Source organism: Erithacus rubecula, assembly GCF_903797595.1.
Source record: "Erithacus rubecula genome assembly, chromosome: 11".
Classification (NCBI taxonomy): Eukaryota; Metazoa; Chordata; class Aves; order Passeriformes; family Muscicapidae; genus Erithacus; species Erithacus rubecula.
In genome coordinates, this window is record NC_136663.1 from 6,281,681 (window position 1) to 6,307,495 (window position 25,815).

General features: G+C 38.7%; 1 protein-coding gene across 1 annotated transcript; it reads left to right on the top strand.

Annotated features, from left to right (window-relative positions):
- Nucleotides 1-129: 129 nt before the first annotated feature.
- Nucleotides 130-24,856, top strand: PIK3CA (phosphatidylinositol-4,5-bisphosphate 3-kinase catalytic subunit alpha; the record flags this gene model as incomplete). Its single annotated transcript, XM_079315501.1, has 20 exons — nucleotides 130-481; nucleotides 1,977-2,186; nucleotides 2,862-3,112; nucleotides 4,582-4,827; nucleotides 5,613-5,698; nucleotides 7,150-7,255; nucleotides 8,298-8,450; nucleotides 8,555-8,689; nucleotides 10,312-10,436; nucleotides 10,796-10,877; nucleotides 11,358-11,522; nucleotides 12,073-12,176; nucleotides 12,353-12,524; nucleotides 12,921-13,027; nucleotides 13,514-13,635; nucleotides 14,107-14,185; nucleotides 15,004-15,174; nucleotides 15,409-15,526; nucleotides 15,694-15,845; nucleotides 16,986-24,856. 20 exons carry the CDS (start codon nucleotides 130-132, stop codon nucleotides 17,254-17,256), a joined length of 3,207 nt encoding a protein of 1,068 aa, XP_079171627.1. The 3' UTR covers nucleotides 17,257-24,856.
- Between the last annotated feature and the right edge of the window lie 959 nt (nucleotides 24,857-25,815).

Below are 25,815 nucleotides of genomic sequence, written 5' to 3' on the forward strand. Positions count from 1 at the left end.
TATCTGAAATTCCTGGTGATGCCTGTATTTTAAATTTTAACATTTAAATTTCTGATTTTTCTCTCAGATTCCCACATACAAACCACTGCTTGAAAAGCTTGAAGTTCAAAGTTCCCCCACGAGTTGAAGATGCCTCCGCGGCCGTCATCCGGTGAACTATGGGGCATCCACTTGATGCCCCCCAGGATCCTGGTGGAGTGTCTCCTCCCAAATGGAATGATAGTGACTCTAGAATGCCTCCGTGAGGCCACCTTACTGACTATTAAACATGAACTCTTCAAAGAAGCAAGGAAGTACCCTCTCTATCAGCTCCTTCAAGATGAGTCTTCTTACATTTTTGTAAGTGTTACACAGGAGGCGGAGAGAGAAGAGTTTTTCGATGAAACACGGAGACTTTGTGACCTGCGACTGTTTCAGCCTTTCCTAAAAGTTATTGAACCAGTAGGTAACAGAGAAGAAAAGATTCTTAATAGAGAAATAGGTGAGATTATCTTTTTTTCTGAAACATAATCTGTTTAACTGATTATCCTCTTCAAAATATAAGAAATTAAAATGGGTCGTGTTTGTCACCTGTATTGTCATGTTTCATGACTGCCAGTTGTTGCATCAAATGTCCAAAGATGCTGATCATAGTAAAGCCAGTATTTATAATCAGTGAGTTAAACTTTTTTCTGATCTGTTTCATTCACCTTGGCATTGTTGGTTAGAGGGTATCTTTTTGCTCATCTTTCATTAGCAGGATTTCATATTATTACAGAGCTGTGCCTGTCCTATTGTTTGGGAAGTCAGTTATAATTTATTTTGGTATTTACAGAACTGTAAATTCTAGATTTAAATACAAATCTTAAACCACACTTGTGGACACAGATTTTAATACTGCTCTACCTTGCTTAGAAAGTCATATTTCAGAAATGTGGTTTTTTTAACTTTCCTCTTCCTCCTTCTGGCAAGAGAGGATAGGGAGAGGAGGGAAAAAAAACACCTGAAACTGGAGATGAGAAGGCAAGACAAATTGTGATGTTTTGAGTCATCTCTGGAGTAGCTTATGATTTTCCATGATCCATTGAAGAAGCACAGGGAATCTGGCATTTGTTCCAACATCTTGGTTGAGTATTAAATTGGGGCAGCACAAACATACCCGCTCCTGTTTCATTGCTAATAAATGTGTACTGCAGTGGCAGAGACTTGTCAACTGGAAATACTTGTTCTGAGGTACTGCTAATTGTTAAATGATTTAATTGTGACGAATGCATAATAAGTAAATTACTTCTGTTTTGTAAAGCTCAACGTGTTCAGGACTTGGGGAGAGCAGTGGTTAGGTAACCATGCAACACGACAATTGAAAGTTTCCATTTGGACACTCATGCATAAATTATGATTTATCCAAGTAATCTCATTAAAGTAAATGGAATTACATCTGAGACTGAGGATCTGAAAGAAATGCACTGTTATTATATGAATCTGTGTCAAAGAGCTTAAGTTCAGTGTCTGTTGGAGTGCTCTTTGCAGTTCTTAAATAATGTAGGTCATTAAAAAAAAAAATAATAGCTGTCATTCAGTTGTAAGCAAAGTTTATTAGGGTTCTAATAGTTACCAATAATCCTGCCAGGGTTTGAGAAAAAAAATCAGATTTCACAAGTCCTCTGGTCCCCTTAGGAAACTCTGTGCTGACCTCAAAGGAAATTGAGTCCTGGTCCTTTTCCTCCAGGAGGAATGTTGGCTATGAGAGAAGTGATTTAAGGCTTCCAGGATCTTCAGGGAATGTACACCTGTTTTCTAACCTTTTCTGTGTCTGCTGAGTGCACTTAACTTTAGAACTGTGTAGTTCTTGAATGATATAAAAAAATATTATGTATGCATGTAGAAGGTGGCATGTATTTTAGACTGTGTTTTGCTTTAAGTTGGCTTTTTTTTGTGTCTGATTGAAGAAATGTTTCGCTCTATTTGTCAGTTACAATTATATCCTCATGCTGTAGGTTTTGCTATTGGCATGCCTGTCTGTGAGTTTGACATGGTCAAGGATCCAGAAGTACAAGACTTCAGAAGAAACATTCTCAATGTGTGTAAAGAAGCCGTGGATCTGCGGGACGCCAATGCCCCGCACAGCAGAGCTCTCTATGTCTATCCTCCCAATGTAGAGTCCTCAGCTGAGCTCCCCAAACACATCTACAACAAGCTAGACAAAGGTAAAGGCAATATTTACAGCAAAACATCATATATTTTCAGTGTTTGAAATCAAAGAGTACAGCTGTTGACTTAGGCAGATTACTGTTTTATGTGCTGTATGTAGTACACCCCAGCAATATCTTGCACCTTAAGTTCTTCAGAATAATTTTCTTGATGGGCTCTGCATTCAGAAGGATATTTAAAATTCTGCTATTCTAACTTTAAATATAACCCAGTAGATAGAGGTTATTTTTTTAGTAGGTGGGGACAGTTTGTTGGCTTTGCAGTTGTCTATGGCATTCAGATATCTGGAATTAAATGATGCTGAATCACTGAGTTACCTTGCAGTTCTCAAATATGAGAGAGTTACTGCTGTTTTTTGAAGGCCAAATAGTCAGTAGTATTCAGTCAGTTAGTAATAGTCAGTTAAAAATATTTTTAACCTCAGGACTAAAAATTTGAATTTCCACTAGTCAAAAATAGACCTAATGCATCTATTTCCATGCAGAAATTATAAACCTTCTCTCAGTTTAGGCAATTAATCTTGTTTACATCTTCTTTTAATACTAAAAGCAAATCTCTGTGTTGGGGAAGCATGGGAGTTGTATGGTTTGGGGGTTGTTTTGAGTTGGTGCATTTTGTTTGGAAACTGCATTGAAAATTACTGGCTTGACATTATTTTACATTTATTACAGGGCAAATTATAGTGGTGATTTGGGTAATAGTCTCACCAAACAATGATAAGCAGAAATACACCCTAAAAATCAATCATGACTGTGTGCCTGAGCAAGTTATTGCTGAAGCAATTAGGAAGAAAACTCGAAGTATGTTGCTGTCATCTGAACAACTGAAACTTTGTGTCTTGGAGTACCAGGGCAAATATATTTTAAAAGTCTGTGGCTGCGATGAATACTTGCTAGAAAAATGTCCACTGAGCCAGTATAAGGTGAGTAACATAAAGGATTTCTTTTGAACTGCACCAAAATAATGTGAATTTGTGGGCAGAAAATCAGTATTATGTCTGACTTTTTCATTAAATTAATCCAAAACATAGGAAGTGACAATGTGTGCACAAATTGGATAATCCATGTGCTTCAGAAGGGAGAGGGGGGAGAAAAGGTAGTTTGAACTAGAATTTGTATCACTCATATAATTTTGCTTATTTGAATGTTTCCCTCTAATGTTAGTGCTGAATCAGAGGTAGGTACTTTCAGAAATATCCTAGACTTTTGATGGCAAGAGATGAACTATATTTGAATGTGCTGATGTAATAAAACAGGAAATTTGATCAGATTGTAAATTATGAAACAACCATTGCTACTGTAAATCCCATCCTAAAGGGGTGGTACAAGAGAAAACTATTTTCCTGTTATAACTTTATCGTTATATTAATAAGATAAAAAATGTAGATTTCCAGCACTACAGAAATCATTGTTAAGCCTTCCTTGTGTCTGTCTGCCCTTCTCTGCCTGGATTTGTTACTACTGGGATTGTGAGACAGAGCACCTGAGCAGCCCTCTCTGGAGCAGAGAACATTACCCTGTAGATTTCCTGCCAGGCTGCTGCTGCTTCCTCTTGGAGAAATGTATTGTTGTAATAAACTGCTCCCATTCCTTTGGCTCAAATGGTTGACAATCTGATCTTCAGAGCAGTGGAGGAGAGAAGGAGGGATCCTGAATAATGTGAAAAGTATCTGTGTACTCTGGGAGCTGGGAAATAAGTGCAGGCATACATGAATAATTTTGCAGAGTCATCTGAAGATCAAACACCAGACCTATTTGATCTAGCGTGGTTTCTTCAGAAGCATCTGGCCTGCCTTTGCTGTGCCCCAGCAGAGCTTGCTCATTAACTCCAGGCTGGACCTGTCCTAACACACTGTGTTTTGTGGTAGTGTTGCCAGACTAAATGCTCTCAGCACTCAGACCTGAATGGACAGGTGGAGTGTGTCAGGATCAGTGCTGAGCATAAGGTAATGAGCACAGCTGAACCAAGAATGAGTGTCTGCTCCTTACCTTCTGCTCCCTGCCTGGGACTGGCAGTATCAGTTACCTGTGCTGCTCTGCAGGCTGGTGCAGCCTTTGCTGTTCCAAAACATCTCAGTTGCTTCCAGGAGCAGCTCAAATGCATTTGCTCTGTGCTGCACTGTGCTGAGGCTAAGGAGCTCTAGAAGAAACCCAGCTGCTGTTTTTTTCAGCTCCCATATCTCTCTCCAGTTCAGCCTTCCATTGGTGTAGATATTCACATCTCCAAACCACGAGGTGTGGCTGTGACCCAACAACACGTTCAAACTCTAGGATGCTGCACCTGCTGTCACTATACAGGACACGTGTGCATGCAGGACATGCCAAACTCTTTTCCATCTGCCCAAGAGTGTAGGCTTTGAAAAGACCCAGCATTTTGGTTGTTCCCTTGCAGTACATAAGGAGCTGCATCATGCTGGGCCGCATGCCCAACCTGATGCTGATGGCCAAGGAGAGCCTGTACACGCAGCTGCCCCTGGACACCTTCACCATGCCGTCCTACTCCCGGCGCATCTCCACCGCCACGCCCTACATGAACGGAGAGGCCACCACCAAATCCCTCTGGACCATCAACAGTGCCCTCAGAATAAGGATCCTCTGTGCAACCTATGTCAATGTGAACATTAGGGACATAGACAAGGTATGGCTTCTCAGCAGCTCGTGGCTTCCCTCCCGAGTGTTCTGTTTCGATGTTGGAAAAGAATTGTTATTTAACACGTTAGAAAGTGATACCACTCTTTTACTTAAATCAGAGTATTTAATTGTAAAGAACACACACATATTTTAGCATCTGGAAGCTTTTCTATACTGCTTAACAAGTGTGGTAATTAGCTAAATATTCTGCCTGGTAGGAGCAGGACTCAGTTTGTGGAGCTCCTCAGCAGAGTATGTAATGGATAGAAAAAGAAAACCCATGTTGTTATCTAAGTAATTAAGAATGTATTGCAGTAACTGAGAGTGCTTTTGGTGAGGGGATGCTATCCCTGTTTATTAAAATAAAGGTTGTGGGGTGATAGGGGGCAAAAGGCAGATGTAACATTCAATTCCATTGAAGACATCTACAGCCCTGACTGTCTTTCCTTGGAATTCCTTTCACAATACTTTGGCACAGGAAGGATTGAGAATAAATTCCAGCAGTGTTTTTTAGTGTTCAAGTTTGTTACTGTATTTTTCAAGTTTTGCAATTAATGAGGAGAAGCCCTAAACACTTTTTCTAGAAGAATATGCTAAGAAACTGTGCTTTACACCCAACAGAGCATGAATTAATTTGGGGAGTGGTAGGGCTGTTTGGTTTTCAGTTTTGGTTTTGTTTTTCACTTGCTGAAAATGAAAGGATAATGTGTTGTAATCATGGTATGTGTTGACTGCAATGAAAAATTTTGTTTATAGTAACATTTCAAAGACTAATATGGATGTTGTTTTCAGATCTATGTTAGGACAGGTATTTACCATGGAGGTGAACCTTTGTGTGACAATGTGAATACTCAGAGGGTACCTTGTTCTAATCCCAGGTAAGATGAATACCTGAGTAACTGCAGAAAACCTGACTTTCAGGTCATCATATGTGATAGCACTGAAGGAGTAAAGTCTCAATTTAGCCATTACTCAGGTAGAGCTCCTTGCTGGGAATCCTTTACTTTAAGTTTTGTAAAAATATATTACATAATCCTATATATATATATATAAATAGCATTAATTGGATTCAAACACAAGCATTTTATCTTGCACATAATAGTATAGTATAGAATGTATTTTCAGGATGTTTGAAATATTACCTGGAAAAAATAAATCACCTGAACTTACAAGTGCAAAAAGAAGTTTTATATGGGCATATATAAACAGTAGGGACATCCTTTAGCCGCCTGTTCTCATAGCTTTAACTAATGAAGAGGTGGGAAATTTCAGCACCTGCTAAGGTTAGATGCAAAGTATGTGGGCAAAAGTAATTCTTTGTTTGCATTTTCTGACTTCATGTCTTTATTAATATTTTTTTTGAAACATTTTTATCTGTAAATTTTCTGTGAATATGATTAGGCTTTATAATTAAAGGACTAATAATATACATAGTTGGTGAAAAATAGGCTCCTCCTGAGTTGCCCCGAATACTGCTGTACTTGAGCTGATAGTTTAAACTATTTTAGAGAAAATCTTGGAAAGGTGGTGAAGGTTATGCCTTGAAATCATGGCTATGGTCACACAGATCTGCATTATGTGAAATGAACATATGAAAAGTGATTAAAGTTTATCTGCCAATTTCTTTATTCTTAGAGAAGGGCTTTCACACTTATTTCTTTGTAAAATTGCTTTCAGTAGCTACAGATACATTGAAAAATTAATGCTGTCCTTGGAAGCTGCTGCCTCTTTCAACTGAGAAAATTCTGTATGACAATCCGCTTAGGGGAAGAAACTGGATCAGAAGTTCCTCTTCAAAAGCACAGTTCTGCCAACTGAGAGCTAAATTCTGCTTAGAGAAGTTCATGAAAACAAAATCAAACTATTCCTGTAGAACCAATCTGTGCTATTATTGCTACAGTAAATAGAAAAATATTTGACTTAGGAATATTGCATTGGATTTCCACGTTCTATCCCCATCTTGCAGATATCTTTTTATGTTCCAACAGTTCAAGTTTAGTTGGTTTTGAAAGCTCTTTTTCCCAGTTGCCTTTTTCCCCTGAAGGGAAAACTGTTTTGTAAGCTAAACCTTACATCATTGTAGCATATATGCAAATCCATTATCTTTAGGTTGCAGGAATTGAACCCACCATGGCTTTGTAAACAGTGTTGGGGCTAGAAGGCTATTGGGGAAGTTTCCATTCCCAAAAGCAGTGCGTATGGTCAAATGCATACATGGGGACCCTTTTCCAGTAAGAAGGTGTGCTCTGTATGCAAACACAAATGCCTTTTGGCTGAGTGGATGATGTCTCCTTTAAGCTGGTTGAAGTGTGCCTTTTGCATCCTGCAGATGGAATGAGTGGCTGCTGTATGACATGTACATTCCTGATCTGCCCCGTGCTGCTCGGCTCTGCCTCTCCATCTGCTCTGTCAAAGGCCGCAAGGGTGCTAAGGAGGTAAAACACCTCAGGGATTTATGGCATAATCAGCCAAAGCTTCTTAAATCAACTTGGGGAAGATATTTGGTAAATGCTGTCTTGGCAATGAGTCTAAGTGCAATGTTTGATTTGAATCTGATTGAAATAGGGGTGTTTCTTTTCTTGTGGGGGTTTTTTTTTTTTGTGTGTGTTTGGAAATTAAACAACAGAAAAAAGCTTATCAGTTCAGCACTGTAAATCCTGCCCATGCTGCAGTGCCAGACATGAAGACTAGTGTTAGTGTTTTGAGGCAGAAGTGCTTTTAAAATTAATTTTCCAAACCCATATTATTAAGCTATTTATTTTTAAGGGAATTTTCAGGTAAAGAAATTTTGTATTCCTTTAGCATTTAATGCAAGATCTCAAATAGTAATTTTTAAGAATCTACATGCAACATTTAATATTTAGCCAGCAGCATCATTACATTGTGGGTTTGATTGTGTGTCACAGGTAATATATAGGGTGTTTGTCTGCAAGCAGGACTGTGAACCCTACAGAATGATTTGGATTAGAAGAGATCCTTAAAGACCATCCAGTTGCACCCCTCTTCCACTAGTCCAGGTTGTTCCAAGCCCCATCCAATCTGGCCTTGAACATTTCCAGGAATGGAGCAGCCACAGCTTCTCTGGGCATCCTGTGCCAGTTTCTTGACTACCCTTATCATATAAAACCATATTTCTTTTGTCCAATCTAAAAATACTGGCCTCAAGTTTAAAACTGCTGCCCCTTGTTCTGTGACTACAGGACTTGGTAAAAAATCTCTTTGTCAGAAAAACTTTCTCCATCATCCTGACTTATTCTGGTGTGAGGAGGATATGTGCACGTGTTTACAATTCTTTTAGTAGCATTTTGTTAAAGGACAGCCATCCATAGAAAAACATAGTACAGCTTCCACAACTTGCTTTCTGCTAATCTGGGAATGTAACAGCTTGATCTGGGGTAAAAATGTTATTTCTCCTGGCTTGCTCTGCAGTAATCCATAGATGACACTGAAGAAAATCATATTTTAATCTCTTTAAAGGAGCATTGTCCATTGGCTTGGGGAAATATAAACATGTTCGATTACACAGACACTCTGGTATCTGGGAAAATGGCTTTGAATCTTTGGGCAGTACCTCATGGGCTGGAGGATTTGTTGAATCCTATTGGTGTTACTGGATCAAATCCAAATAAGGTATTTGCATGCCAGCTTCCCCCTTAAGAGTACTTTTCCAAAATATGCTGTATTCTGGTTACTATCACTCAACAGAAAAAGTAATTTGAATTCCCTTGACTTAGGAAACTCCATGCTTAGAGCTGGAATTTGATTGGTTTAGCAACCCTGTAAAGTTTCCAGATATGACAGTGATTGAAGAACATGCAAATTGGACAATTTCACGGGAATTGGGATTCAACTACAGCTATGCAGGACAGGTAAGGCCAGCTCCCCTCCAAGATTAGCTATTCAAATATGAAAGTATTATTTACTACTTTTACTCAGTGTGTCAAAACTTCTTTTTTTACATTCTCATTTATTGTAAAATCAAAAAATCACATTTTTGTTGTGTGCTTGGTAAAATGGGCAATATATTCTCCTTTCTTTATATTACCAGTAAAGTGTCCTAATGCTTCACTGACCAACCAAAACACTCCAAAGAGAAACTGTTTTACTGTTTTTGACATTTTTCTATCACTGTTCAGGTGTTAAACTACTTAGTTTAACTTTTCAAAAGTTGCAGTTCTCTTTCAACAATGCTATTTTTCTTTGTTGCAGCTTCATGTTTATTTTTAGCCCTCCCTGTGTAACCCAAAGGTGCTTAGAACTCTTTCCTTTCTGTTTTATGGGCTAGTTATGACCACAAGGGAATTTTAAGGGAATTGATGGACATATACATGGGTGTAGTCCTTTATCTCACTTTTTCCACAGACAGAACGAGTGCATTACAATTCGCTTTTTGGTGAGGTTTGGAGCTTTCTTCAAAGCACATTTTTGGATGATGAAAAGAAGTAAAAACAGAAAAGCAGTAAAGCTAAAAATGCTCTTTATTTAAAGCCAAGACTGTGAAATTGGTTGGTGGGTTTTACATTTTCTTCTGGAGGCTGGTTCAAAGCCTTGGGTCTGCCCAAGAGAGCTCCATGGTCTGGGTGAAGACCCTTTGGTAGGAGTTTGGCTGTGCTGGAAAGCATGGAGGTGGCAGGGAGCCTCCAGAGTGGGAATTCTGGAGGTATTTATAGCAGTCCTGTCCCAGTGTATCCTGAACAGCAGGTTGTGGGCGTTAGATTTCTCTTGATACTCAGCAGGATGTCCATCACAGAGTAACATTTCTGCTGTTTGTGCTGTGACTAAGAACTCTTAAAAATGCTTAAAGACATTTGTCTTCTTGGTAAATAACATTCCCCAGCCTCTTACCTGGGCTTCTGTACTCTCAGCTTGTTGTTTTGTTCCATCTGGCACAAAAAAAAAAAAAATGGTGAGGAGAATAAACCCACTTCACAGACAATGTAGTTAATTTCTGTTGTAGCAGTTCTGGTTTTTGTGCTCTTTGGGGAATGTCTTACACTAATTGTAATTTAATGTTTTCCCTCTTCCTGTTACTCAGGTTTTCCTAAAGCATTCTACCCTCTTATTTACCTATTTTCATCCCCCATCTTCTGCCTTTTTCAGTTCTGAATCCTTTTCAGTTCTGAATCCTTTTCACTCCTTTCAGCATCCTTCAGCAATCTCAAGCTGGGGTCAGAAATGACCAGTCTCACTTTGTGCTGCATTGTGTCATTCATCAAATGTCAACTGCTGCTATTTCTCCACACAGCTGATTTAGTTGAAATGTACCTCTTCCTGTGCCAGCAGTGACTAAAAGCAGTTGTAGAGATCAAAGGCCTAGTCTTTCATCTTCTTTCTAAATTTTAAGCTCTCGGTTGTAGCAAGTGGATACAGCAAGATAGTACTGCATGACATAGCTTAGTGATTGCTGTGCTGTTAAAATACTGTATTTCATGTGTGTGGTTTGACAATAAAAGAATTTGTGTGAGGGGCTAATGTGCCATTGTGTCTGCAGAGTAACAGAATAGCTCGGGACAGTGAATTAACAGAGAGTGACAAGGAGCAACTGCGAGCCATTTGTACCCGAGACCCTCTGTCTGAAATCACTGAGCAAGAGAAGGACTTCCTCTGGAGACACAGGTATTGCAAATCAAAACCAAGCCAAAGGAAGACCCTTCTGGGCATAATCAAACTTCATGCAATTCATTCCAAATTTGTCATGGGTTTTGCTCCCTTTTCTTCCATGCTGAGGAGTTGGTGTTTTAGACAAGGCTTGTAAAGCATTCTGCATTGTGTGGTTTGGTTATAATCCTGTGGAGAAAAGTAAGTTGTTGAATGAGTTCCCATTTTCCTTATTACTGCAGTTACACCTGGATGGTTGGATCCTGACAGCACCTTGCTGACACAGCCAGAGAAAGGTGCAAGGCTATGGGGACATAGTTGATGGCTATCAAAGCAAGAGTGTTATTTTGTACATACAAATTTTACTTCTTTTGCAGACACTATTGTGTGAATACTCCAGAAATTCTACCCAAGTTACTTTTGTCCGTCAAGTGGAATTCTAGAGATGAAGTGGCCCAGGTAACATAAAGCATTGAAGAAGTGTTAGGTTTTGAAGAAGCTTTAAAATATGCTATTTTAAAGAAAACTTCTGGAAGTTAAAAACATATTATGTGTGCATAATATGTGTGATACGTGTGATACACTGAATGAATAGTTGGAGTTGCCACTATGATTGACAGGGGTTCCTCATCCATAGTTCTTGTTCTTTAGCTCAGTCTGGTCTTAAGATTTCCTCTTTCTGGCATTACTTGAATTCCTGTTATGTTGTCAACTTGTCAATTACAGTTAAATGTGGGGTTTTGTTTTCATTCTTTTTAGAGTGGATAAAACAACAAAGTCAACTGGCAATAATACCAGATTGCTGATTGAGAGGTCCAGCAAATAAACAGCTTCCACTCAGATGTAGCTTGTGTCTGACAGTGCCTTCTAATGGCTGAGTGTTACAGCTTCTTCCTGAGCAGTGCAGAGGTGTAACATGCTTGGCCTTCTCACCCACAGATGTACTGTTTGGTGAAGGATTGGCCCTCAATCAAGCCAGAGCAAGCCATGGAGCTCCTGGACTGCAATTACCCAGACCCCATGGTGCGAGCTTTTGCAGTTCGCTGTCTGGAGAAGTCCCTGACAGATGACAAACTGTCCCAGTACCTAATCCAGCTGGTACAGGTACTGAACATACTTTGGCATGTTTGTTGTGTGTATTCAGTGATCACAGAGGCTTAGAACACAAAAGTTAAGTTGTTGTGAAAAAGGGGTCTTCAAAAGTGTGTTTGCTTTGCGAATTCTTCAGGAGATGAAATGTTAATTTTTCTGTAGTGCTGTGGTTTTGCTTGTTGGTACTAAATGTCAGAATTCTGCAGAGATGCAAAACTGTTCCACCAACTGGAACAGGCAGCTATTTCAGCTGTCCTAACATATGGGAAAGGATGAGCAGAAGCATCTTCTCAAAATTTTAAGCAAGTTGAGGCTAAAATATTTGGTAACAGTAAAGCAAGCATCAGATGGTAAGTTCCTGAAATAGAGGCAGCCAGTGCACAGTTGGTATATATTGTTCAAAGCCTAACACATGCAAATATTAATACCAAGATCAGTCATTCCAGAAAAAATAATGTAAAACATAGATGGCTTTTTATTTAACTGCCTTTAATCTGTAATTTGTTCATAGAAATAATAACTGCATCTGATTTTTTAACATTTTCTCTTTATCCTTAACTAGGTTCTGAAATATGAGCAGTATTTGGATAATCAGCTTGTGAGATTTTTACTTAAGAAGGCACTGACCAATCAAAGGATAGGACACTTCTTCTTTTGGCATTTAAAGTAAGTCTATTATCATGTTAAGGTATGGGGGCTTTCTGTTAGAAAAAATTAGTTGTTCTAAAGGTTTGACATAATAAATGTCCTTTTTTGGAAAAATATTACCACTTAAAAGAAAGATTTTGGCACCTCTGAGTGGTCTTGTCTCTAAGCTGTAACTGTTCTTCCTCTCTTTGCAGGTCTGAAATGCACAACAAAACTGTCAGTCAGAGGTTTGGTTTACTTCTGGAGTCCTACTGTCGAGCATGTGGAATGTACCTGAAACACCTGAGCAGGCAGGTGGAGGCCATGGAGAAGTTGATTAACCTCACAGATATTCTGAAGCAGGAAAAAAAGGATGAGACCCAGAAGGTATCAAAAGCTGTCCTTATATCAAAACTGCTGCTGTTGTTATACAAGAATTAATTAGAACTGTTCTGTTTGATCAACGAGGAAAGTGTTAATGCTGATTTCAGTAGGTGGTGTGTTTTCTGGGGAGCTGCAGTATTTTCTGTGCAATGCCATTGTCTAGCTCTCCAGGCAATAGAAAGTTATAATTATATATAAATATAAAATATATATAGATATGTAGTTAAGTTATATAAAAATATATAATATAAAGTTAAATATTTCAATTTGTGTAACATGTAGCTGGGCTATACTTATATCAAAACTGTGCAAAACCATGCTTGAAAACCCAAGCTAAAATCTGCTACCTTCATTTACATGTAAACAGTGTTCTCAGACCTGAATGTGTTTATTTATCAGGTACAGATGAAGTTTCTTGTAGAGCAAATGAGACGACCAGATTTCATGGATGCCTTGCAAGGTTTTATCTCTCCTCTTAATCCTGCACATCAGCTGGGAAACCTTCGGTACTGTATCCCTGAAGTAAATGTTTAGTAATGTAATAATAACAGTGTTGAGGTTGACTGTTAACTTAGTAAATGTCAGCATCTTCAAAGTGCACTGAACAGAATTTGTAGCAGAGTAATCCATAAAGAATAGAGTGATTTCAATCTAATGGTTTAACAAATCAGGGAACAACATGACCTTTAGCTGTTCCTTTAAGGTGCCAGGAACTGCAGTTCTTTTTCCAGTTGTCAGGAGCTCATATTGCCAAAGGAATATTTACAATATTCCCTTACAACACAACTCCACTGTTGGTCTTAGCAAATGGTTAACATAGCACTTACTAATTTAAGTTTGAGTCTGAAAGTAAAAATGGTGGATTGTCAGTTATCTTTGCATCTTTAATTTGGTGCTAGTTCAGATCAAAACAGGGAGAACTTAGCAGTATTAGAGAAACATGCTATAAGAATCAATTTATGCCTATTTCATAGAAATCTTATCTCTTTTAGGCTTGAGGAGTGCAGGATAATGTCATCTGCAAAAAGGCCGCTGTGGTTGAACTGGGAAAACCCAGATATTATGTCTGAATTGTTATTTCAGAACAATGAGATAATATTTAAAAATGGAGATGGTAAGGAAAGATAAGTGTAATTCAAAAGCTACATACCTGTTTATTTTCCTAACCTTTTAATTAGTGTTTTTTTGTAAGCTTATAAAGTATATATATTTAAAAAAAAAACAAAACAGCTGAATAAAGCCATTCTCTTTTCCAGAATTAAGCATAGACAAAAAAGTATTTATCTCAGTCAAGTACAAATTTTATATCTTCTAAGATGCTCAGTCTATCAAGGTGGAACACAATACTATTTAATATTTGTTCTTTTTGTTTGTAAATGCCTTCAGCATACTACAGATGTGTAAACTGTGATTCCATTGTTCTGATTTTAGTGTATGTTTTTAAAATCACAAGTTTATATTCATTTTTTACTATTAAGCTTTTGATGTATTTAGACATAGTTTTGGGGGGGGAAAAGAAAGTAAGATCTAACCAAAGATTCTGGTGTTACAAAATTTGCAAATGTAATGTGTCTGACTGTTTCAGACTTACGTCAGGACATGCTGACACTTCAGATAATTCGAATTATGGAAAACATCTGGCAAAATCAGGGTCTTGATCTTCGGTAAGCTTCAGAGGTCATTCCCAAGTAATGCTGATCTTATTGGTTTGTTTCCAGGGATTGCTTCTGCTTTCCCAAGAGTAATAAATGAAATGCTATAAATAGACATTTTTGTGCATGTTAGAGCAATGTTTAATTTTTTTAGTTAACTAAACTGCTGGATTTTATAAACATAAGATCATATTTGAAAAATACTTATTTCTCATTCAAGTGGGTCTGAGTGAGCCACATACAAGGAATGGATACAAGAGCTAAAGCAGAGTAGCCACACTGAGGCCAAGTGATTGAGTCTGTAGGGTTTGGCTGTAGGTGCCAAGCCCTCAGCCCTGCTGAGCAGTTGCTCTTTGTAGTTGGTGTCTTCACTTCAGTCCAGTAGATATTGCCCAGTCTGTGTGAGCTTCTCCACCTGCAGACAGTCTGTGGGTGCAGCAGCTTCTGGAGGGCATTCAGGATAAACTGTTCTGCTTCTGGAAAACCAATCCTAGACAGTTTACACCTTCCAGTTTGTGTTTGCTGTGTGGTAAGTTTTTAGGTGGGAACCATGGAGCTGTCTGTGCACTGTCTGGAAACCCCCAGTTTTCATTTCCTTATCTAGACAAAAGGACCTGTTGGTCTGTGTTATCTCTCATGGGTCACAGCTTTGTCTCCAGTGCTGTAATAGAATTAGGCCTTTGTCCAAGAATGGTTTGCAGAATGGTTACAGTTCCCCAGGACTTAAAGAGTAGCCAGATAATCTGCAAAAATACATCCTCTCCCACCTCTTGCCACCATTCTCTGTAAAGGAATTTAAAAAAAGCCAACAATGAGCCTTTGTCTTTCAGGATGTTGCCATATGGCTGTTTGTCAATTGGTGACTGTGTGGGACTCATCGAGGTGGTGAGGAGCTCTCACACCATCATGCAGATTCAGTGTAAAGGAGGCTTAAAAGGAGCACTGCAGTTCAACAGCCATACATTGCACCAGTGGCTCAAGGACAAGAACAAAGGAGACATGTGAGATTCCCTGTCACCTGTTTTTCTTGGCCAGATGCTTCTTTTTGATGGAAACTTCAGGAGAACTAAAGTTCATCAAGTGGGAGATTATGCCCATAATTATGTCCATCTGGTTTTGTTTTTTGTTTTCTTTTTTACCTCTCCTTCTTTGCCTGGTAGCTCTTTTGCAAGAGAAAAACATTCACTTCTGTGTTATTAGAATATCTGAGGAAAGTGTCTCTTTTGTTTGAATAGGTATGATGCAGCTATTGACCTGTTTACACGTTCCTGTGCTGGCTACTGTGTTGCCACCTTTATCCTGGGCATTGGTGACCGCCACAACAGCAACATCATGGTCAAAGATGATGGACAAGTAAGAGATGCTTTTCTAAAATCATACCCTAAGATCATCCTCACTTTGGTATGAGTTTGTTTTGGGGGGAAAAAGTCTATCTGAATTATAAGTAAATGATCAATTTTACTGTGATTTCATTTAAACAAAGAATTATTAATCTTAAAATACCCTTCTGTCTTTCCAAGCTGTTTCACATTGACTTTGGGCATTTCCTCGATCACAAGAAGAAAAAATTTGGTTACAAAAGAGAGCGTGTGCCATTTGTCTTAACACAAGACTTCTTAATAGTGATTAGTAAAGGAGCCCAAGAATGTACCAAAACGAGGGAGTTTGAAAGGTGAGCTTTCTTTGAAGCATTTAACCTCCAGACTGTTTTGTACCTAAAATGCACTTTGCTACTGGTGACCTTTAATATTTAGACCTTTGAACTGAACAGTAGTATTTTAGTTTACTTGCAGTGGGTATGTTCTAGTTCTTCAGTTGAAGATCAGCCATCACTTGTAAGTCAGTGGGTGATCTTAGCACTGACATGACCTTTGGTCCATGAAATCTCACTTGAGATTTGCAGGGTTAGTATACATGTGAATAAAGATGGTAATTTTTCAAACATCTGAAATTTCTTTGACTTTACACTTAAAATCCTCATGAGATGGCAGAACTGCAGCTACTGAGAATTCCTAAATGTAGGGTGTTGTGTGGCCTTGCTGGCCATGCAGCCATATTTCTCTCTCCTATAGCTGCTCTGGTGTCAGCTCTTCAGCTGGCCTGTGTAGTTTGTGACAATGGCCAGAACCTGCTGAGCAAGAACTTTAAAATAATAACAGTAAAGAAATAAATCTGTTGCTGTAGTCATTCTTAATATCTCTTTCCAGCAGTCCAGTCTTTGAGAGGTTTCAATTTTAACCTTAATTTCATTATGTTGATGGCAATGGAAGACAGATTTTGAATTATAGTGGCGGTCTGAACACTGCAGTGAAGCTTTTTTTGCATTTTTTCCCTTAACCTGGATATTTCTTATCCAGTGTGATATAATGAATGCCCCTGTTTTCAGTTTTTAGAGTTTTCAGAGTACCTGAGGAGTAACAGCTGCTGCCCTCATAAAACTACAGGAGAAATGCAACTCTGAAGATAGCCAGGAAAGCACTGATTTTAGCAATGTATCAGGAAATGTCTTTTGAAATCTGAAATGTTAGTAGGAGTAACAAAAATTCATGTTGAAAAGTTGTATAATTGCAGATGGGGTTTAAGACTAGAAAGCTTATCTTTGGATGTTATTTTAGTCTGACCATTATTAATCCTTACACAAATGAAGGTTAAGTAGGAGTGCATCTTCTCAGCTACATTATGGTGTTCATACTAGACTAAGACTGACTGCTTTTTTAGTGTCTGCTTACCTGTAAAACTGTTCTGGAGCTGAAGCAGTAATATGCATTTAGCAGAGAAATGCACTGAGCTTTTTTCCCCTGGTCTCTTCCAGGTTTCAGGAGATGTGTTATAAGGCTTACCTAGCAATTCGGCAGCATGCCAACCTCTTCATCAACCTTTTCTCCATGATGCTTGGCTCAGGAATGCCAGAACTGCAGTCCTTTGATGATATTGCTTACATTAGAAAGACCCTTGCATTGGACAAAACTGAGCAGGAGGCTCTTGAGTACTTCATGAAGCAAATGAATGATGCTCACCATGGTGGCTGGACAACAAAAATGGACTGGATCTTCCACACAATAAAGCAACATGCTTTGAACTGAACTGACAGCAAAGAAAACAAGAACTGATACCCCACTCGTGGGTACTGCACTGTTAATACCTGTTAGCAGCAAAGACTGGTTGCATAGGAATTGCACAAACCATGAACAACATTAGAATTTATGGCAAGAAAAGAGACGAATTGTTCGGACAACTGTTGGAAAATAATGTAAAACAGGGTTTCAGATAGCACTAAAATTATAAACTTCAAAAATTAAGCTTTAGTACAATGTGTGCAGGGACCTCGACAAATTAGAGAGATGGGCAATCACCAAGTGTGTGAAGTTTAACAAGGGCAAGTGCCAGATTCTGCACCTGGAATGGGGCAATCCTGGTTGTGTGTATGGACTGGGGAATGAGAGGATGGGGACCTGAGGGTCCTGGTTGATGGCAAGTTGAACATGAGCCAGCAGTGCCCTGCAGTCAGGAGGGCCAACCCTGTCCTGGTGGCATCAGGCACAGCATTGCCAGCTGGGCAAGGGAGGGGATTGGCCCACTCTGCTTTGCACTGGGGCAGCCTCACCTTGAATATTGTGGGCAGTTTGGGTGCCACAACTTAAAAAAAACCCATTAAGCTATTAGAGAGTGTCCAAAGGAGGGCCACGAGGATGGTGAAGGGTCTGGAGGGGAAGCTGTATGAGGAGCAGCTGAGGTCACTTGGTTTGTCCAGCCTGGAGAAGAGGAAACAGCTCAGACCTCGTCGAGCTCTGCAGCTTCTTCATGAGGGGAAGTGGAGGGGCAGATACCAATCTCTTCTCTCTGGTGACCAGTGACAGGACTTGAGGAAATGGCATGGAGCTGAGTCAGGGGAGGTTTAGCTTGGGACATTAGGAAAAGGTTTTTCACCTAGAGGGTGGTTGGGCACTGAACAGGCTCCCAGGGAAGTGGTTACAGCCCCAAACCTGACAGAGTTCAAGGAGTGTTTGGACAGTGCTCTCAGGCACAAGCTGTGATTCCTGGAGTGTCCTGTGCATGGCCAGGGGTTGGACTCAATGATCCTTGTGGGTCCCTTCCAACTCAGCACATTCTATGATTTGAGATTCATGTTATGCCTTAAGCTCAAAAAGGTAAACTTGGAAGAATGTTTGCTTTTCTCATTTGATAGGATAAATTAGAAGGAAAAATAAAATAGTGCTAGTGCAAACGTAAAAGTCCATCACGTCTTACCTTAGATCTGGTACAGGGGTAGAGACTTTGCTGGATTGGGAAGAATGGAAAGAGAATTCAAGTGATAGCAGATACTTGAATGCAGCATAGTTTAAAGGGAAGGAGTTTGAAGCTCAAAGATCTAAAAACAGTAGTGAGAGGACAGTGCCTTTTAAATGTGCTCAGAGGCATTAACATTTGTGGGGTTTGGGTGGCCCTTTGATTTCTGGGTCCGTCATCTGCACAGTTTCTGAAAGCAGTAGGAAAGAAGCCCACTCAGTCTGGTGTTTCTTCTGCTCAGTATTTCTAGGGGTGCAATTCATACTTTCACAAAGAAACTCCTTATAATCCCCAAAACCTGACTAACCTGGAAATTGAATGGTCAGAATTGGGTTTAGTGCAACAGAGAGCTGTAGTGTTCATCTTAGGTTTGCTTTAATCTAACTTGAACTGAATAGATTTTTTTCATACATGTTTTCCAGAACCTAAAGAAAGGTGAGTTATTAAAATTATTGAAAGATTATTTTTTTATAAAGGCTATTTATATAATAGGAACTATTATTAATATATATTCTTTATTTACATGATTTGTCCAATATTAACTCTCTTAATTTTGCAACCCAGTTCTATCTGTCCAAGACTCCCGTTTTCATTAACGTCACTGAAGTTGACCAGACATACTCCTAGGACCAAATTCAGCCCTAGTAAAAGGACATAAGTACCAGTGAAGTAGTGGGAATACACCCACTAAAGCCAGAGGTGAACTTGGCCTAAGTCTCTAAAAAAATTTTGGGAATCACTCTTCACATTACTGAAGTGATATAGTGGCTGTTCCAAGAGCGCTCATTTAAACCCTCAAAATTTGGGTCTACCATTTCTCCTCTTTCTTCCTCCTTTGGAAGTGGTTGTTGAATCCAGTAAGATATATCAGAAATAGCAATTTAGATTCTCAATATGATCAATAATTAGCAGTTCAGCAGACAGATATGTTGGCTAGCTCAAAGCATGTGGAGTTACCAAGCATTTTATAGCTTTGTCTGTTTTGTGCGTGTGTGTAATATATATTTGTAAATCTAGTTGTTGTCCTTTAACACAATTACAATGTGTGCAATCAATGAAATTGGCACCATGTTTTGAAACTGTTCAGAGTACCGAGGATTTCAGATTGCCCTTATGCACAACTTCAGGTAGGACTGTTTTTCTAATTCCTAAACAGGTTTTTTTAAAGTTAGTGAAGCCCATAATAGTTCTGTGGGTGATGTTCACCCTAACATTTTAAACTTGCTAGATTGGCAGCACTTGAATTCCAAAGGTTTGGGGCTTTTGGGGGTTCAGCTTGTTCACTTGCAAACACGCACCAAGGTGCCACTCAGAAAGTGCAATACCACGTGTAATATAAAATATGCTGACAGTTGGTGTTAGATTAGAATATAAGCATATAAATAAACTGTACTTTGTGCAGGCTGTACTGGTGAGGTAATGAGTGGTTGGCTTCATTCAGCAAATTGTAATATATTAAAAATGTGCAATCAATTACGTTATGAAAGACTTTGGGGATTGTAAAGCCAAGGCTTTGGTGTTTCAAAGTCAGGATCCTGCAGCTGATTACTGCACACATGGATACTTGATGTTGTGGGGGGAAGACCTGGTTTTGTGAAAACTACAGAAGCTCCAAGAGTAGTATGGGAAATGTGAAGTTTTATTTCCTTGGTTCTATGAAATATTTTGGAGTAGTTGAATAGACTTCCCATTGCTCTTTTTATTGACTGTTACATATTCCTTTTTGTTCATGACTATTTTAACTCCTGCTAAGCTTGGTTGTACTTTCTAGAGCAAAGTTACCCTTGTATCTATTACTTTGCAGTCAACACACAATAATGATTTAGCTTTTAAATAGGTTTCATTTCAGTTTTAGTTCAGAAAATCTGAAACCCTGTTGGCTACAAATCTTAATATAACTGAGTAAAACTGTTGCACAGACATCACATTAGGTGCTATATTATCCATATTTATCTGATTTTGAAACAATGCTTTACCTCGTTTATGCAAGAAATGGTCAGCCTTTTCCAGCCTGGGTGAAAAGATCAACTCACATTTATTGGATGTTATGAGGCCAAATTTGTTTGTATGTTGGTCCTTCCTAGCCCTTCTGTAAATATGAGTATAAATGTCTTTCAGTTCAAGCACAGTATTCTGCACCCTTTTTGCCCAGACAGAGGTATGAGGAGTCAGTCTCTGTTTCCAGAAGTTACTGCAATTAAATGTTATGCATAAGCTGCAGAAATTATTATGAGAATACATAGTAAAAGAAAGGAAACTTCAGAGTGATAAGACATAATACAGTTTGGGGTAATTGTAGCCTTTCAACAATTTTTTTTTTTTTAAGTAGAAGCTCCTGGGCTTTAACCAGCTTTTTGCATAACCAGGATGGGCATTTGAAAAACATTCTGCCAGTGTTTCACAGAAAACAACAATCCTTTTCTCAGCTTCAAAGTGCAGAACCCTAATTACTGTATCCTGTCACGGCAGTTCCGTGCTGATGTAACTTCACTGAGGATAGTGGAGGCACTGTTTGCTTACCCTGGTGGAAATGAGTGGATGTCATCTGCTCTCAGTATCAGAAAGAAGATCTGCTTACAGACCATGAAAGCTCTTGCAACTGAGTCCTAGATTTTTACAGAAATAGCTTGGAATTTGGCTTATTTTTAATTATTCTCACTCCACGGAGATTTGAAAATGCTCCCTTTGTTCTGGGAATCCACTGCACAAAATACTAAAGTAGTTTATTTTGGGCTTGAAGTGCATCTGGGCTCCTTGCTCCTGCAGAACTTCCTTGTAAGACTGCCAGAGCAAGGAGACCAGTGCTGGGCCATGTGTTTTATCAAAAAGCATTAGGAAATGGTGTTTTAGCAAAATAAAATTTAAAACCGGTAACTTTTTCAGCTGTGAAACTGTGTTTGATATAAAGACAGAACAGGTTGCTGCATATTAGTTTTACTTAGAATTACATTCATTGCTTTCCTAAAAGTAGCAGAAAAAAATACCTGTACTATTTATATATGCATACTTCTTTGTCTGAAAGGGTGCATTAATATTTTTTTCATAGGTGAAACAGACTTCCAGTATAATTTTAATTTTTTTAAAAAAGGCTTTTAAATAAAACCAAAATTTTAAGTGTTCTGGCATCTTGTGGAAAAGATATGAACCTGCATATTGAGGACAATATAGAAATTACCAGGTTTGTAAGAACTTTATTTGTGATGACCCTGCTGATGGTGGTTTGGCGAGTTGTTTGTGGGTTTTTATGCCAACTTTCCTTTTTCTGTAAAGTATTAAATGTCCTTCAGTGATCAGTAGCCCATGTTTGTTGACAATATGAAGGTATTGTCTTTGCTTTGTCATATAACTGGCATGTTCATATGTCTGTTCTTAATAGTAATTTTGAATTCCTCCTGTTTTGCATGTCTGTACAGGTTGCAGACCTGGGCTGGACCCGTTCAAAAAAACATATATCAGAAAAGCCACTTGAAATTGCAATTTTTATTGATGTCTTTGACATCTTGAAAATACTTCAAGTTAATGAAAGTGGTATGGTATTACAGAAAGAATTGTAAATTGCTGCTTCTAGGATTTTTTTTTTAACTTCTTTCACCTGTTTTAGTTTTACTTGAATGGAAGAACCACACTTGTTTTTTAAAAACACTATATAGCTGTGGATGTTGTTGCAGATTGTTGAATCCCAATTTAATTTTGCAATACATGTTTCATACAAATAATGAACTTGCATCTTTTATTTTGTGCTGGAAGTTATCTCAGTTTAGGAAGGGCTCTATCTGTCCAAAGTGATGTGTAGCTCACCACCCCTGCAGCTAATATTGGTTTGGGGTTTTTCTTTGTTTAATTTTACTTTATTTTTTACAGATATTTTAATGAAGGGAAGCCAACTGGAAACTGGCTGTAGAAGTTTTCTCTTTGCATCCACTAACCAAACCTATAGTTGCTCTTCTCTTTGAGAAATTCTGATTTCATTTTGTGCTGATACAACACTTCATCAGAATTGCTCTGGATTCACAACAGCTTATGAAATTCCAGATTATTTATTCCTGTGATTCAGTATGAAAGGTTCTTATAAGGAGAGGAATGTTTAGTAGCAGCCCAGTTAAACACTTAATAATTTTACTTTGAAATAGTCTTTATTAACAAAGTAGCCTTTTCAGCTCTCCAAAAGCACAGCAATATTGTCTACGGTTTGTTTCATCCTTGGCACTTCAGTATTTTTGCTGCTTGCTAGCTTAAATGTTTCCTCTTGCTCCTCTTTTGTAGCATACAGACTTGTTGAACCCACACTCAGGAAAAACCATTGTTCTTCATTTGCCATACTGTGTTCTGGACTTCTGAGCTTTATGGGATAGACTCTGAAAAGTCTGAGATCTTGCTGTGTTAGTGCTCCTGACTCTAAGCCAGAGGTGAATCCCTCTGTCCCTTCTCTTCTCTCTGCAACACCCCTCTGGGACATGCCCAGAGCATAAGAACATCATGAAATATTTGTAAGAGAAGATCAATTGAAGCAAAGTTCTGCCTGTACTTTGAAGTTAGTGTCCCCACTGGTTTGTGTAAATGTGTTTTAAGTGTCCTTACTGTCACTTCTGTATGTGATGAAATATTCCTGCGGCAGAAGGAAGGCAAAAAATAGACTATTCTGTCTTGATTCTTTTTGAAATTCTGGTGCCTGATTCCCAGTAGTTACTAAACTGCTTCAGGAGCCATTCAGTTTGGTGTAACTGCATCCATTTTGTTAGACTCCTGTTCCAGTCATAGAATTAATCACAGCTAAACCTGACTTAATTGTATTGCTGAATTTCCTGAAAGCCTGATTCAGGCAGAAGCTGTTTTTTTTCAAGAATCTTTATGTATGTTGTAGTTTAGTTAACTCCTGTGAGCCAAAATATGGATATTCATGCTTGGAATCTCATTCTGCCTTGTTTCTTTAACTGTTTTTAATCTATTTCAGGCGTTATAAATAATGTTCTATATCCTGAATTATCAACTGCCCCAGGCTTTCCAGAATTGTCTTACTGTTTCATTTGGGGCTGGAAAAAGAAAAGGAATAGATTAATCTACTTGTCTTATAGCAGCTGTGGTCCAAATTCTTCATTTCTCATGTGAAGATAAATATGTAATTCATTATCTGAGAGTATCATCTTTTCTCTTTGCCCCCTTGCACCTCTTCAAGTTTTAACTGTGAATATCCACTACGCTATCAAAATCTACTTCCCTGGTGGAGAAAAGGGCTTTAAATGTATTATGTCTGCAGTCTGAAGTCCTGCATTCTCAGGCTTGAAATTTTGTAAGTATTGATGTCATTGTAAATGGCAACACAACTGCAGAATTTTCACAGAACCATTGAGGTTGGCAAAGACCTTTGGAGTTCATTTAACTCAGACACCCTGTTCAATGCAGGGTCAGCAATAGAACAGGATGCCCAGGACATTGTCTAGCTGGGTTTAGAGTCTGTCTGAGAAACAGGAATCCATAGTCAATTTCTTTTCATAATGTTTATGTGAAATATCTTCTATGTCATTGCCTGGTATCCTTTCAGAGAGCACTGAGGAAATCCTTACCTGTCTTTATTCCTCCCTATCAAGTATTTATGCACATTGCCCAGATCCCCCTGTGCTTTCTCTTTGACCAGGATGCTGATCCCAGCCCTGTCAGCCTCCTCTCCTATCCATCACCTTTAGCCCTCTGTGGACCCATTCCAGTACACCCATGTCAGGTTTGTACTGGGAGCCCCAGTGCTCCAGGTGTGGCCCCCCAGTGCTGAGCAGAGGGCAGGGGGAAGGCTCACCTGCCTTGACCTGCTCTTCCCCAGGATCCTGTTGGCATTTTGGGGTAAATAGAGCCCAGGAGGGTGTCAGCTCTTGATGCTTCTGTGTAACTTCACTGAAGCTTGGAGCAGTTACCTGGCTGCATCAAAGGGACAGTACAAACCCCACCAGTGCTTCAAATATCTTTTAAAAATGAGACAATTACCTTTGAAATAACCACTACTGGGGCAGGGGGGGATGTTGCCATGTGTGTGTCATTCTGTGATAAAGGTCTGTGGTAAACTAGGTAGAAAGCAAGACATTTTTAGTAATAATGGGCCAAATGGTATTTAAAATGCAGCAAGATGCATGTGTTGTCATACTGAGAATACTCTTGCAGTACTTCAAATAAAAAAACCTACAATCCCTTTTTTAACCCTTCTGCTGTGCTACTCAAGTAACAAAAGTTTGGCCTGTGATACTTATTGTAGTTCATGTTCATGGGAAACTGTAAAAAGCCTGCTTTTTATTTATCTTCGCGGTCTGTATCATGCTGTTTATTAAAAAAAACTACTTTTGTTTGGTTTTTATCACACTTTTGAGTGTTAATGTATATACTAACAACTAAATTAAAATGATATGGTTGGTACACTTGTGAATTCTGAAGCAAGAATTTAAGGAATATTCAGTCTTGGTGTGTGATGTGGTATTGCAACTCTGCCTTTGAAAAAGGCTGGAAGAAAGGAAATGGAAATTGCATATCTCAGTTAATTTGGGGGGAACAGAAATAGAATTTGCATTATTTAGGAGTGAAAAGTCCAATATGCATGTGGAATTTGTTCTTGTAAATGCTGATCCTCAAAATAAGTAATTTTATTTTAGTTTTAGACGTGGGCTGTGGAAAGCTGTGACAAGAAAGATGATGTTATTGAAGTGTTTCAGCTGGATGGTTTACAGTCCCTGCTAAATCAATCTGGTTTTGAAAAATAAGCTTCATGCTTTCATTACCAAAATTATAATTTTAAAAAGCAAACAAACAAACAAGGTTATATTTTTGTATCCAATACTAATTTTGAAAGAGTGACAAACATATTTGGGGGAATTACTCACTGACAGAGCATGAGACTGCAAAGGAACTCCTGTGGACAGGTTGGCCTACTTTGGACTCCAGTTGCTAACAAACTTGGAAGGATTTGAGTTCTCTTCTGAGGATTTCACTTTTTTTTTTCTTTTTTTTTTTTTTTTTGAGGGATGAGGCAAGTGTCAGGGTTTTTAAGAAAGATTTGCAATGGGCAGTTTGCTTTAGCACAGGAATCTCAGTAAGCCCTCCTGATTTTATGCTCAGAAATCACTCTGTTTTCCACCCTGCCTTGGAAAGACTCAATCTAAAGTCTGAACCCACGGAACAAAAGAGCAAAGAACCTGATGCTAGACAAGATAGTCAAGTAACCTCCCACATGTCCTTTTAAACACTAACAAATGTACCTCAGTGAAGGTTATCCTCCTGAGCTATGCTAACTGCTTTCCTTGAAGAAAGGGTTTATTTCATGCTTATTTAGGTCAGGATACACCCCCACTAATTGAAATGAGCATCATCTATGTTGCCCA